Source organism: Ovis canadensis, chromosome 3, assembly GCF_042477335.2.
Source record: "Ovis canadensis isolate MfBH-ARS-UI-01 breed Bighorn chromosome 3, ARS-UI_OviCan_v2, whole genome shotgun sequence".
Classification (NCBI taxonomy): domain Eukaryota; kingdom Metazoa; phylum Chordata; class Mammalia; order Artiodactyla; family Bovidae; genus Ovis; species Ovis canadensis.
This window is the reverse complement of record NC_091247.1, coordinates 219,214,299-219,227,564: the sequence shown is the minus strand read 5'-3', so window position 1 is coordinate 219,227,564 and position 13,266 is coordinate 219,214,299. Positions and strand designations below refer to the sequence as shown.

The window sequence follows — 13,266 nt, the reverse complement described above, 5'->3', positions numbered from 1 at the left end:
GTTTTATTGGAACATGGCAATAGTTCTTCATTTACATATTGTCTATGGCTGCTTTCAGGCTGCAATAGCAGAGCTGAGACAGATGTACTAGATGTAACAGAAACTGGAGGGCCTATAAGGTAAAAAACATTTGCTCTCTGTCCCTTTTATCACTTTATAGAAAAAGTTTGCTGAGCCCTGGTCCAGTCAGAAGAGATAAACCATCTCCCAAATCCTGCTTGCTATTTACTTCCAAACGATGCTCATGAGGTGGGGAAAGTCTAATCCAAGAAGATCTTGCCAAACCGAAACCATTATTGTAGCCAATTACAGCTGTTTCTTTTTAAAACCAATGTGCTTTTAATGGGTGTTTGGAGGGAAAATATCTTCAGGTGCTTTTCTCTTTTGCCTTTTTTTGTTCTGAATTCCCCTTTATTTAGCCAGATGTATCATACTGTCTAAAGGATGACTGAGGTTGTTACAAACAGAATTGCAAGGAAAGAGGAATAATTGATATTTTGCTTCTTACATTCAAAATAAGGTTTTCCACTGAGACTATATTTTTGATAGCCAGGTTTTGTTGAGAATAAGGATTTTTTTAAAACATTATTTATTTGGCTGCATTGGGTCTTTCTAGGTGAGGCTAGTTTGGCCACCTCATGCAAAGAGTTGACTCATTAGAAAAGACTCTGATGTTCGGAGGGATTGAGGGCAGGAGAAGAAGGGGACGACAGAGGATGAGATGGCTGGATGGCATCACTGACTTGATGGACATGAGTCTAAGTGAACTCCGGGAGTTAATGATGGACAGGGAGGCCTGGCGTGCTGCTATTCATGGGGTCGCAAAGAGTCGGACGCGACTGAGCGACTGGACTGAACTGAACTGAACTGAACTGTGGCATGCGGGCTCAGTGGTTGCCCCATGGCATATGGAATTTAGTTCCCTGACCAGGGATGGAACCCATGTCCCCTCCATTAGAAAGGGGATTCTTAACCACTGGACCTCCAGGGAAGTCCCAAGAATGAGGATCTTCGAAATGTCTTTATTTCCTTTCTGAATTATTATCAAGGTCTTCCACATAAGGCAAGTCCCAATCAAACAGAAAGAGAAAGAAGAGAAAGCCCACCTTTTCTGACCCAAGATTACGTGGGTTATGGGAAGAAGGGAAGCGGAGAAAGAGAAGGCAAGTGAGTCCTAATTTCCCCTCTCTGAGCTGAAATCATGGGTGGGAACATGACTCTGAATCCAGATCTCCTGGGTTCAAATATTGGTTTGATCTTAGGCAGCGTAACCTCTTTGTGCTTCTGTTTCCTTGTATGTGAAACAGGGGTGGTGGTATCACCTGCCCTGCAGAACTGTAATGAGAACCGAGTGACTGCGTGAGTGCCAAAGTGCTTAGGATAGTGGCATTGTAGTGGAGATGTGGGGAGTGGATGTTACTGTAGATTTCGGAAGGAAGGCTCAGCAGACGGTGGATTCTATCTCTCACTCTCATTTTGGGGTCTGGAAGGAAGTCACCCTAAAGGCTGCCCCTACACCAACCTAGAGCAGTTCTGTCAAAGCAAATTCTTCACCAGAAGTGGGGCTAGGCCTTGCCTTCATCAGAAACTCAGGACCAAGAGCCAGGTGTCTGGTCAGAGGGTTTCCAGAGGGAACCATCTTGGGGGGTGGGAAGAAGGGCGAGGAGACCACTGATCTGAGACCACCCGGAGAGGAGTTCATGGGAATCGTAGCAAGTCTCAGGTGGTCCAGTCACCACCAGAGTCCAGATGGGGAGGGCCAGCAAAGGAGCCCCTGGGGTCCTTAAGAGCAAAGAGAGAAGGACCAGGGGTACTCTGGCCACAGACACCAGCCACCAAGGCTGTTCAGCAGGAGCCAGGAGCAGACCCAGTCGGGCTCTGCCTAGCAGCTCCAGAGTAGAAACTAGCAGAGATGGACAGGCCATCACCCCTCTGCCAACAAGCATACAGAAACCACACCCCTCTCCTGTGGGGCACAGGAGTGGAAACTGGAAAGACTGTCCATTCTCTTTTTTAAAATTGTATTTATTTACGTGGTTGTGCCATGTCTCAACTGTGGCATGCAGACTCAGTTGCAGCAGGTGGGATCTAGGTCCCTGACCAGGGATCGAACCCGAGCCCTTTGCGTTGGGAACGCAGAGTCTTAGCTAGTGGACCACAAACGAAGTCCCAAGACTGTGTATTCTATTTCAGCTGGACTGTTTGCTATTTAAATTAATGCAATTGTGTCTGTTAGATTAGGTGGAAATACAGCCCTCATCCCATGGTCCACCCTCCCTCTCAGCACCTGTGCAGCAGGAAGGGGACTTATAAACACATTATATCACTTCATACAAGCAGAGAAATTGCCCTTTTACTGCTGTGTTTGAGGGTAGTGGGAGTACACTTGTGACTCTGCCCTTCTCCCCCCACCGTTAAACTGGGTTATACACTTCACGCGGCCTCTCACACCCACACAGGCACAAGCTGGTGTCTAAAACCAGCTTTGGGAACAAACCAGAGGCATTTCTGGCTCTAAGGTAAACAAGAGGAAGAAAATCTTTCCAAAAAAAGACGCATTCCTGGTAGCTTTATTTTAAAAACAGGGGAAATGCAACTCCCTGCATAAACAGAATTTAAAAGTACGACTTCTTCCTCCTCCCTTTCTAGCTAATCAAGGGAGAAAATGACAACCGAACTGTCAATACAAATGTATTGTTCACACACTTAGTAGAGTAAGGCTTATGCTTTGGGACTATTAGGTAAACGACAATTTTTTTAACTTGTAGAGGCAGAGGAAACTAAGGAAAGCGGAAATCCCTGAGCCTTAATCTTGGAAATAAGCTGGAGGCTCCCCGGCCTTGGTGACTGGGGACCGTATCTGGCTCCACCAGCAGGAAGCCAGATGGTGTCTTCAGGCTGTTTCTCAATTTCCGGGATAAACCCACAGGATTTCTCTGCCAGGAGTAACACTCTTGCTAAAAGCAGGATGGGTGACCTCAGATAGCTCCTCTGGGGCATTGGAGCCACTGCGGTCAACGGTGCTGTCGCCACCGACTCAAAAGGCCACCTGCCAACGTGCCACATGCCACTGCCAGGAGCATACACACACACACACACACACACAGGTGTATGCACATGTATACTCCCCAGGGGCCGAGGCCAGCACAGCATCCCACATCAGACGGGCAGACAGCATGTCTGTCCCGCCACTGGGAAGTCTCTCCCACCCAGAGGAAACGGCAGAGACCAGACGGCAGGGCCTGGAGCCCACGCAGTCTGACCAGCTCCCGGCAGCTGAGAGGAGCAGGATGGAACCAGAAACAGGGATCGTCGACCCTCAGGTAAGTCCTCCTGGGACAAAGGGGAGAGGCGCCGGGGGCAGAGGGGGATGCTGGGGAGCAAGGATGAACATTCTGGTACTGGATACTCTCCCCTTGCGCTGGTTTATCCCTTTTCTCCCCATCTCCCTGCCGGACTCTCCACTGGTTCTGAAATGCGTGAGAAAGGGACTGTTTGAGTCCCTCTTGGGCTCCGCTTCCTCGTGTCAGTCAAAGTTAATTATGCTGCTTTTACCAGAAGACGATTGCACATCCCTCCCAGCGCTTTGCCCCAAACCCCACAGCTTCTGTGAGGGCTGCGGGCAGTTCCACTCCGGAGAAGAGGAAAGAGGAGTTTGGGTTTAGGGAGGGGGCAGCTGGCCAGCTCTGCATAGCACAGGTTGGAAGAAACTGGAGCTGTTCCCCCATCTCCAGACAAAGCTCTCAGGTGTGGGACAGAGCGTCTCCTTCCAACAGTGCAAGATCAGGAGAAGGTGAATACCTGAGTCCCTTCCCAGAGGGATGGGCGTGGGGGGCGTCAGCAAGTCCAGTCCAGTGCCACGCAAGAGGGGATCCTGATAAGGAGGGTCAGGTCGCTAGGACTTGTACTTTCTGACTCTGTCTACTGAACAGAGTCGGACCATAGAGGTTGGATGAGGACTTTTCAGAGTCCAACAACTGAAGGATGGAGTTTGGAGATCAGGAATTTGTGATCATGGGATCTGTTCTTTGAGCAAAATCTTAAGCAGCACCCCAGTACGTGCTTCACATTGAAGCAGAGCTGTAGTGTGTGTCGGGCTGGGTTGGGGGGCCTCCTCCTTGGTTCCTCCACTCCTGGGACAAAACCGGGGAGGTCCTAGAATTGCCTGGAAAACTGTGTCCAAACCGCTGATGCAGTTCAGCATCTCGTCTCTGTGTCTTCTTCCTTGTCATCCATCCAGATGTGGTCCCATCTCGGGGAGGGGGCGGGGGTGCTCCCTCCAACAGTAAGGCTCTTGCCCTCGACTGGTTCCCTAACACATTCAGGTCTCAGCTCAAATGTCACTGTGTTGGGGAGACCTTCCCTCCTCCCTCTCAGGACGAACCTCCCCTGATTTGTCCTTGCGTGTGCGTGTTTAGTCGCTCAGTTGTATCTGACTCTTTGTGACCCCGTAGACTACAGCCTGGAAGGCTCCTCTGTCCATGGGATTCTCCAGGCAGAATACTGGAGTGGTTGCCATTCCCTTCTCCAGGGGATCTTCTAGACGCAGGGATTGAACCGGGGTCTCCTTGCATTGCAGGCAGATTCTTTACCATCTAAGCCACCAGGGAAGCAGTTACACTGCCTGTTTATGGCTTATTCAACCTAATCACTCTCACTAGGATGTGAAATCCAGGCCAGCAGGACCTCCTGTTTATTCACTGCTGGATCCCTAGTGCCCAGGGCTGTACTGGGTACACAGCCTGTGCTCAGAAAATACCTGTTAAATAGTCTACGGCCATACAACTCTGAACACGCCCAATCTCACCTGATCTCAGAAGCTAAGCAGGGTCGGGTCTGGTTAGTACTTGGAGGAGACAATACCTGTTAAATGAACCATGAGTTAGAGGGGATCAACTCTAAGGTCATAAAAGACTCAGGGCTCCAACCCAGGTCTCTGACCCAGGGGTGTACCCTCTTTGTACTTCATGTGGTTCTTGCCTCCACTGGATCCTAAGTAGCTGAGGAAGCAGTATTGCTCATTTTCCGTCTCTGAAGAATGAATTTCTTATGTGCAACTGGGCTAAGCTATCCTAAATTACAGGCTAAGGACTCCGCACTTGGGAGAGAGGTTCAGAAAGGAGGCAGATAGGGCTATGGGAGAGGCAGGGTCAGCCAGACCCTGACAAATGTCTCCACCTCTTGCAGGTGGTTGACACAAGGGTGCCCTTCTCTCCCTCTCTTAATACACTCTTTTATTCTGGAATCTTAGTCACACTTCCCTTTGGTCATCTTTGTTTATTTGGTTGGTCAGAAAGCTATCCATTAGTTTCCACAAATTCCTGACCAGCTTCTGGGTCACATTAAGTCTTGGATCTTTTAGGAAAGTGCAGTCATCTGAGGTGGCAGGCAGTGGTTAAGGACAGGTGGGGCCTCTGTCAACTGGTGGCAGGATTCCACCCTTTCCTCCCGTGCAGATACTGCATGGAATCTAGAGGAGCAATGTGTATAAAGACCACGGCATGCCATGTACTGAGTAAACAGTTCTTTCTCTGTCTGAGGATGGTCTTCCAGGGGTAGTTAAGCTCTGTTGACTGTAGATCAGCACCTTATTCATTCATCCAACTTGTGTCTTCTGATCAATGGCCATATACTGCACTCCATGTTTTCAAGGTATGGAAAATTCCTCTTATTTCATGAGGTCAGTATAGTGGGTTCAATTTCTCCATGAGCTAAATGTTCCTCCAAGACTCATTCTTAAATGTGTAGATGTGTTACTTATTCCAAGAAGGACAGATAGAATGTGAATGACTTACTGTTTTCCAGCCTGATCACGCCAGTCCAAATTATGACGACACAGTATTTAAACCAGGGTGACTTTTTTTTTTTTACCATTTTATTACTTTTTATTTTTAAAATATTTATTTACATATTTATTTGGCTGCATCGGGTCTTAGTTGTGGCGCGTGGGATCTTTCATTGCAGCACGTGGACTTTAGTAGTTGTGGTGTGTGGTGTTAGTTGCCCCGTAGCATATGGGATCTTAGTTCCCCAACCAGGTATTGAACCTGCGTTCAAGGTGGATTCTTAACCTTTGGACTACCAGGGAAGTTCCAGGGAAGCTTTTTTTTCATATTTATTTATTATTTTTTTCTTAACATTTATTTTTGGCTGTGCTGGATGTGGGCTGCACGTTGCTGCATGTGGGCTTTCTTGAGTTGCGGTGAGCAGGGGCTACTCTCTAGCTGCGGTGTTTGGGCTTCTCATTGTGGTGGCTTCTCTTGTTGTGGAGCACGGGCTAGAGCATGCAGGCTCAGTAGTTGTGGCGCATGGGCTGAGCTGCTCTGAGGCTTCCTGGACCAGGGATCAAGTCGGTATCCCTTGCATCGGAAGGTGGATTCTTAACCACTGCACCACAAGGGAAGCCCCAGGGCAACTTCCTTGACCACATAAATGTTGCTCTCCCCTTTATAATCCTGACCTTAGAGGCTTCAGTTATGTTAAGCACCTAGATTATGTTAAGCACCCTATTGACCAATATCCCATCACCAAAACAAACCAAACCAAAGGAAGGAAAATATTTATTGAGCCTCAACACTCAAATAAAGCACCAAAGAAACCATGATACCTGACTTCAGAAAGCTTATGATTAAGGGAAGGAAATGCACACAGTCAACTATAATATAAAGCAACTGTTTAGTTAAAACAGTTGTTTCCCAAAGATGTGGTCCAATTACCACCAGCTGGTAGTAAAGGTATTAGCAATGGCTGACAATTTTCTTTTGTCACGGTTTTCGTTACAGTTTTAGTGTGTGTTACAGAGTATCAACTAATCCATCAAACCTGTGATTTCAAAATTTTTACTGCTTAAGATGAGGCTAAAGCAAGTAGCATGATAACCTTTAAGGCAGACCTTGCGACTGGTGTAGGCACACCCTGAATGTTTCAGTCATCGTCTTAACTGTTGAGAAGTGTGATGGCTCGGGTGATATGAATCAGGGTGTGTGTGACTGTGTATTGCTGGTTTCTTTTCGCTAAAACTCGAAATCTTGAATAAAGTACAGCTGAAGTTTGGGAAATGCTGATTTAAAAATCATGAATTTAAGCGTCTGCAATCAGCAATGCAGGTGCTTTCGGAGGCCGGGATCGTGAGCCTGAGATGGCTGCAGTGGGCCAGCTGTGAGAGAAAGGGTGACTGGGTCCTCAAGGCAGACTGCCACTACCCAGGCATCACAGGAACTGCCCCCTCCCAGGCTCTGGACTTGACTCGTTTTCCATCTTCCCCGGCTCCCAGAGTCTGGATGCATGAATGGCTGAAGACCAGCTCTTTCTTCCCTTTTTACCAGTGATACGTCCCCACCCAGAGTGTGGAGACCAAGATGCTCTCCCTTCTCCTTCCCAAACTGAGCTCTTCTCCAGCTTGCACATTCCCCTAAATGGATTCAGTCCTCAGCCCCCTTTTTGCCACCTGTGCTGGCGGTGGAAGGAGACAGGAGGATGATAGGAGACAGCCTCCTAACGTGAAAGTTGCTCAGTCGTGTCCAACTCTTTGTGACCCCATGGACTATTCAGTCCATGGAGTTCTCCAGGCCAGCATACTGGAGCGGGTAGCCTTTCCCTTCTCCAGGGGATCTTCCCAACCCAGGGATCGAACCCAGGTCACCTGCATTGTGGGCAGATTTTTTACCAGCTGAGCCACAAAGGAAGCCCAAAATAAAATTTGACACTTCTATTAATAGATATCATGGATGTTGAGGTTCAACAGAAAACAACAAAATTCTGTAAAGCAATTATCCTTCAGTTAAAAAATAAATAAATTTTTAAAAATAGAATCATGGAATTTTTTTTTCAGTGTTTGGGAAGAATATTTTAACAAATACCAGCCTGAATGTGAGAGGGGTTTAGAGGGGAATGGATACGTGTATATGTAAGGCTAAGTCCCTTTTCTGTCCACCTGAAACTATCACAACATTGTTAATCAGCTATTCTCCAGTATGGGACTTCTCAGGTGGCACTTAAGTGATAAAGAACCCGCTTGCCAATGCAGAAGATGCAGGAGACATGGGTTCAGTCCCTGGGCGGGGAAGATCCCCTGGAGGAGGGCATGGCCACCCACTCCAGCATTCTGGCCTGGAGAATCCCATGGACGGAGGAGTCTGGTGGGCTACAGTCCAAAGAGTCGCAAAGAGTCGGACACAAATAAAGTGACTTAACACGCATGCACTCCAATATAAAATAAAAAGTTTAAAGGAAGAATAGCAAAATGCTAACTATATTTTAAGTCAAAAAATTAATTTATAGAGAATGTTTATATAGAACTACATAAACATTTATCCCAATTGCCTTTAAAAAATCATATAGGATAAATATGTACAGGAAAACTATTCACAAGAAATATACCAAAACGTTAATACTGGCTACTTCTGGCTTATAAATACTTATTTTCTTCTCTTGCTTTTATTTTTACTTTTTATTTCCTTTACACATTTTCTTCTAACCCATATATTATATTTAGAGTAGGAAAAAACCCTACAAGTTAAAAAAGAAAAATAAGAGAAGTAGCTGTGCCTACATGCAAATGAGATTTGTGAACATGAGCCACAGCAGACACATACATACATGTATAGTTATTTCCCATCTCTGGCTACCATGGAAATAAACAGCTGACTAATCTGTGTTAGTTGGTTTCTCCTTTGAAGTGGTTGTTCCACTTTTTAAAATTTTTACGTGGTATTAATATCTCAACTCTAGCTTTTCACATCTGAGAATGTTCTGAGAACAGACTTCAGAAATGTGAGGTCCAGGGACAGGCCTGCAGGCAGCTCCTTCAGAGGGACACTGTCAGACATAAACGGGGGGTAGGGGTGGCTGCGTCCCTGATGGAGTTACATCTCACACCTGACGACCCCAGCAACACATTCTGCTATCATCCACAGAAGAAAGCAAAAATCACTGTACTACATAGAGAGATACAGAGGTGATAGCTAAACAGACAGACAGATGACAGAAAGATCTGGGATGCCTTCTTGGAGGGGGCAGTCACTGGGTGGACTCGGAAGCATGAACAGGACTGAGCAGCAGAGAACATTCTAGCTCTGAGAATGGTGTGAACAAAGGCAGGACATCATGGGGCATCTTTGAGGAAGGACAAGTAGCCCAGTTTGTCTAGACTACATGGTGAATGGAGAAAAGACAGTGAGAAATAAGATTATAAAGGCAGGCTGGAACCAGACCATGATGGACCTTCAAGGCCATGTCACCCTCCTCTGGGGTAAAATGACCAGTGCCTCTGGTGATGAATGATGTTCTGAGCTCTGCAGAAGCACCTGGGCTTTCAGATGGAGGCCCTGGAGAGGGGTTGGCCAGAATGAAGAACGTGGCCATGCCTCCTAAGACCTAACTTCCTCCCAGAGCCGAGTTTGAAATGGCTGCTCGCATTGAAATAGGGCAGACCTAGCAGACCCAACAGAATGAAGGCCTTGTTTATAGAGGAAAAAACTGAGGTCCAGAGACACATGATATTCAGCTGGACCTTAGAATCCTCATGCACACGATCTGTCCACGTCAGCCACCACACTGAGCCAAGTATCCGATGGACAGCAGACAACGCTTCAGTAAATATGATGTCTGCTGACTAAACACATACTCAATTTGCAGGCACAGTGAAAGGGTCCTTCAAATACACCAACCAAATAATCCTCCCACCCACCTCCCACCCACCCATTGACCATGACTCCGCCTTTAATAGGGGACAAGCTGAAGCTCAGGGAGGCCAAGGCATCAGGGCAGGAGGGTGGCAGGGCCAGGGCTCAAACCCAGGTTTTCTTTCTGCCCTGCTCTGGCTCGGTGGTTTTCACATGTGGTCCTGGGGCAGCCGCCTCCGGTCACTTGGAAGCTTGTTAGAAATGCAAATTCTCAGTGCCCCCTCCAGACCGGCTGGTCAAAGCTATGGTTTTTCCAGTGGTCATGTATGGATGTGAGAGCTAAACCATAGAGAAGGCTGAGCTCCTTTGAACTGTGGTGCTGGAGAAGACTCTTGAGAGTCTCTTGGACTGCAAGGAGATCAAATCAGTCAATCCTAAAGGAAATCAACCCTGAATATACATTGGAAGGACTGATGCTGAAGCTGAAGCTCCAAAACTTTGGCCACCTGATGCAAAGAATTGACTCTGGAAAAGATCCTGATGCTGGGAAAGAGTGAAGGCAGGAGAAGAGGGCAACAGAGGACAAGATGGTTGGATGGCATCACCAACTTAACGGACATGAGTTTGAGCAAACTCCGGGAGATAGTGGAGGACAGAGGAGCCTGGCCTGCTGCAGTTCCAGAGGGTCACAAAGAGTAAGGACAAGACTAAGTGACTGAACATCTCCCTATTTACAAGCTCGGAAGCCCTGGACATGAGGCCCAGCAATCTGTATCCTAGTACATTCCCTGGTGATTCTGATGGATGTTAAGTTTCAGAGCCACTGCTTTCAGACATGGCTGATTGATGTTGGGGCACGGAGGGGTGGGGGTCGTGTGGGGAGATGGCGTAGCAGCTCCAAGGCTGGCCTCCTTTCCCCGAGGTACTCCTAGATCCATGAGCCCAGGGGAAGCACACACACCTGACCTGCAGGAAGCAGCCAGCCCAGGACCCAGAAAGGATGGGGGCAAGGCCAGAGCCCAGGCTGGAGCGGATGCCAGGGAGGGGCGCTGTCAGTCACCTTCTGAACCTTCTGAGAGCACAAAGGCCTCAGCCCCCGAGTCCAACCTTCTTGTTTTAAAGCGGATACCACTGTACTGTCACTGCTGCTGCCTGCCTGCCACACACCTGGGGGACTAACACCCACTCTGATGAGAGACGCATTGGGGTACTGCAGCCTGGGAGAGAGGTGTCAGGCAGGCCCACCACCCTGGGGAGATTAAGCATGATGAGTACACTGTGAAGACGGATGTCTCTCTTCTGTCACCCAGCCCTGCCTCTCACACCAGGAGGGCAACTCCGGGCAAGAGTGGGGACTTCCCCCTGGGCACTCCACACGGCCCTGAGCAGGGGGCACATGCTTTCTCTTGGGGTGGGGAGAAAAAAGCCCAGGGTCTTGGAGACAGGAGGAGGAAGGGCAGCCAGATGAGGTCATGCAACGTGGAGTATCTCTGCAGAAGGGCTGCAGTGTCCCGGACAGCCAGCCTCAGAGCTGGGAGCTTGCCAGGCCCCACGCCAGGAAAATGGAAAACCTGTGGGCCTGGCCGAGGTGAACTCCCTGTTTCCACAGCCCCCATCCAGGAACCGGCGGAGTTCCCCGCCCCAGGTGCAGGGTCAGGCTTCAGTCTTTGTTCTGCGTGCTTGCCTGGGCACCAAATCCAGGGACCTGAAGACTGCCTGGACACAGGTTCGCAGTCCTCCTCTGCACGCAACTAGCTAGTCTCATTCACACAACTGGGAACTTTCTCCTTCAGCTGCAGTTTCCTAGAAATGTGGCCGCCCTGTGTTATGATTCAGACAGGGCTCAGTCCCTAGGGGTGTCAGGGCAGGGCAGGGCTGGCAGCGCTGGACCTTCAGGCCACGCCCTGTCTCTGTCTCTCTAGTTTTCACAGAAATCCACACAATTGAATGCTCATCCACACCCCTTGCTGTGAACGGTTTTCAACAGGGTGAGGGCTGGGAGTGGGAACAGAGATCTTGCTAAACCCATGATCGCTCTGTTGCCACAACAGTCTCTGTGAACCGGATTCTGGCAGCAGCTCCAGGCAATCACTGGCCAGACAGCCAGTGCCCTCCCAGTCCCCTGGGTCTCCAGGAGCTATGGGGCTCAAGGAGCAGAAGCTTTGGACTCTGTGAAAGCTGAGCTTTCTCCTCTCCAGAATCTGGCAGTTAGTGGGGGCAGCTTGAAGAGGAGGCAGGGGTTGGGGGGTGGGAAGGAGAGCAGAGGGTGGACAAGCTTCAGTTCAACAGTGTCCACTGGTGTCCCCAGACTCTAGGAGTCCAGGATTGCCCGTGCTGTACCCACAGGCATTTCACAGTAATAGCAGCCTGCAGGAGACCAGCCTTGTGAGGGACAGAGGGAAAGAGAGGCCGAGGGATAGAGACAGGGCAGGGGGAGCCCTGTTGCTGCCTTTTCTATCCTCCACAGGAGGGACCTGCAGTATTTTTCCTCCTCCTGTAAGGAGTCAGCACCCTCCCCCGCCACCCCAATGTGACCTACTTATCTACTCCCTTTACAGGGAGGGACCCTGGACAGCATCCCAGTCCAGGGCAGGGCTGTCTGAGCCTCAAAAAGACGAGTTCTCTAATAAGGGAAACCCAGATGCTGTAAGGGGGCTTCCCTGGTGGCTCAAATGGTAACGAATCTGTCTGCAATGTGGGAGACGTGGGTTCAATCCCTGGGTCGGGAAGATCCCCTGGAGAAGGGAATGGCAATCCACTCCAGTATTCTTGCCTGGGAAATACCATGGATAGAGGAGCCTGGAGGGCTACAGTGCACAGGGTCACAAAAGAGTTGGACACGACTGAGCGATGAATACTAGACCTGTAAGGTAGTAGGGAGGTCAGGCAAGGCTGGTAGGAAGGAGGATGGAGGCTGGTGGCTCCCAAGGACAGTGCTCATCTGTGGCTGCTGGCCATCAGGCCCAAGTCAGAGCGACCTGAGTCAGGACAACAGCGACCCAGCAAGGAATCTGAGGCTCAAAGAAGCTAAATCATTTATGCAAAGTCACACAGCCAGGAGCAGAGCTGAGGTTCACGTTCCTGACTATCCGCTCCAGACATGTGCTCTCAAATCCCACCCCAACCCCCACCAGAATATCACTGGCCTTAATGAGAAAGGGTTTGGCAAAACCCATGTCCCCAAATCTTAAGTAAATTTAGAATGCTGAGTCAGATTGGGGCTGGAGGAATCAAAGACTAATTGGCTTGTATAATGCTGTGGCTTTATCCTCTTGCCTTCTGGAGGCTGTAAGCGGCTATCTGCTCTCAAGCCGCCGGGCCTCCAGCCTGGCCCCCCTCCAGCCCTTTCTTCTCACTGCAGCCACAGAGAACTGTCCTGCTTCTAGCTGTGGTTCCCGGCTGCCCTCAGGATCTCATCCAGACCCAGTGAGGCCAGGGCCCGACCTATCCTCAGTAGGTCCTAGGCCAGGGGGAGGCAGCCCTATCCTGTGTTTTTTTTATCAAATGTACCAAAATACACCCATACCATTCACTAAATACAAATGCTTTCATGTAAAAAATTTTCTGAAAGGCTTTTTAATCATTTGAATCTTGGAAAATCAATTTAAATACTTGGTTTTCAGACACAGGTGCTAATACATTT

At 49.0% G+C, this 13,266-nt stretch overlaps 1 protein-coding gene across 1 annotated transcript in view; it reads left to right on the top strand.

Annotated features, from left to right (window-relative positions):
* Positions 1–2,639: 2,639 nt before the first annotated feature.
* The window catches only part of NINJ2 (ninjurin 2), a 71,626-nt gene continuing 60,999 nt past the window's right edge, over positions 2,640–13,266 (top strand). Inside the window, exon 1 of the mRNA XM_069585921.1 lies at positions 2,640–3,323. Within this exon, the coding sequence (XP_069442022.1) occupies positions 3,177–3,323 (147 nt within the window). The 5' untranslated portion in view covers positions 2,640–3,176. The remainder of the gene's footprint in view (positions 3,324–13,266) is intronic.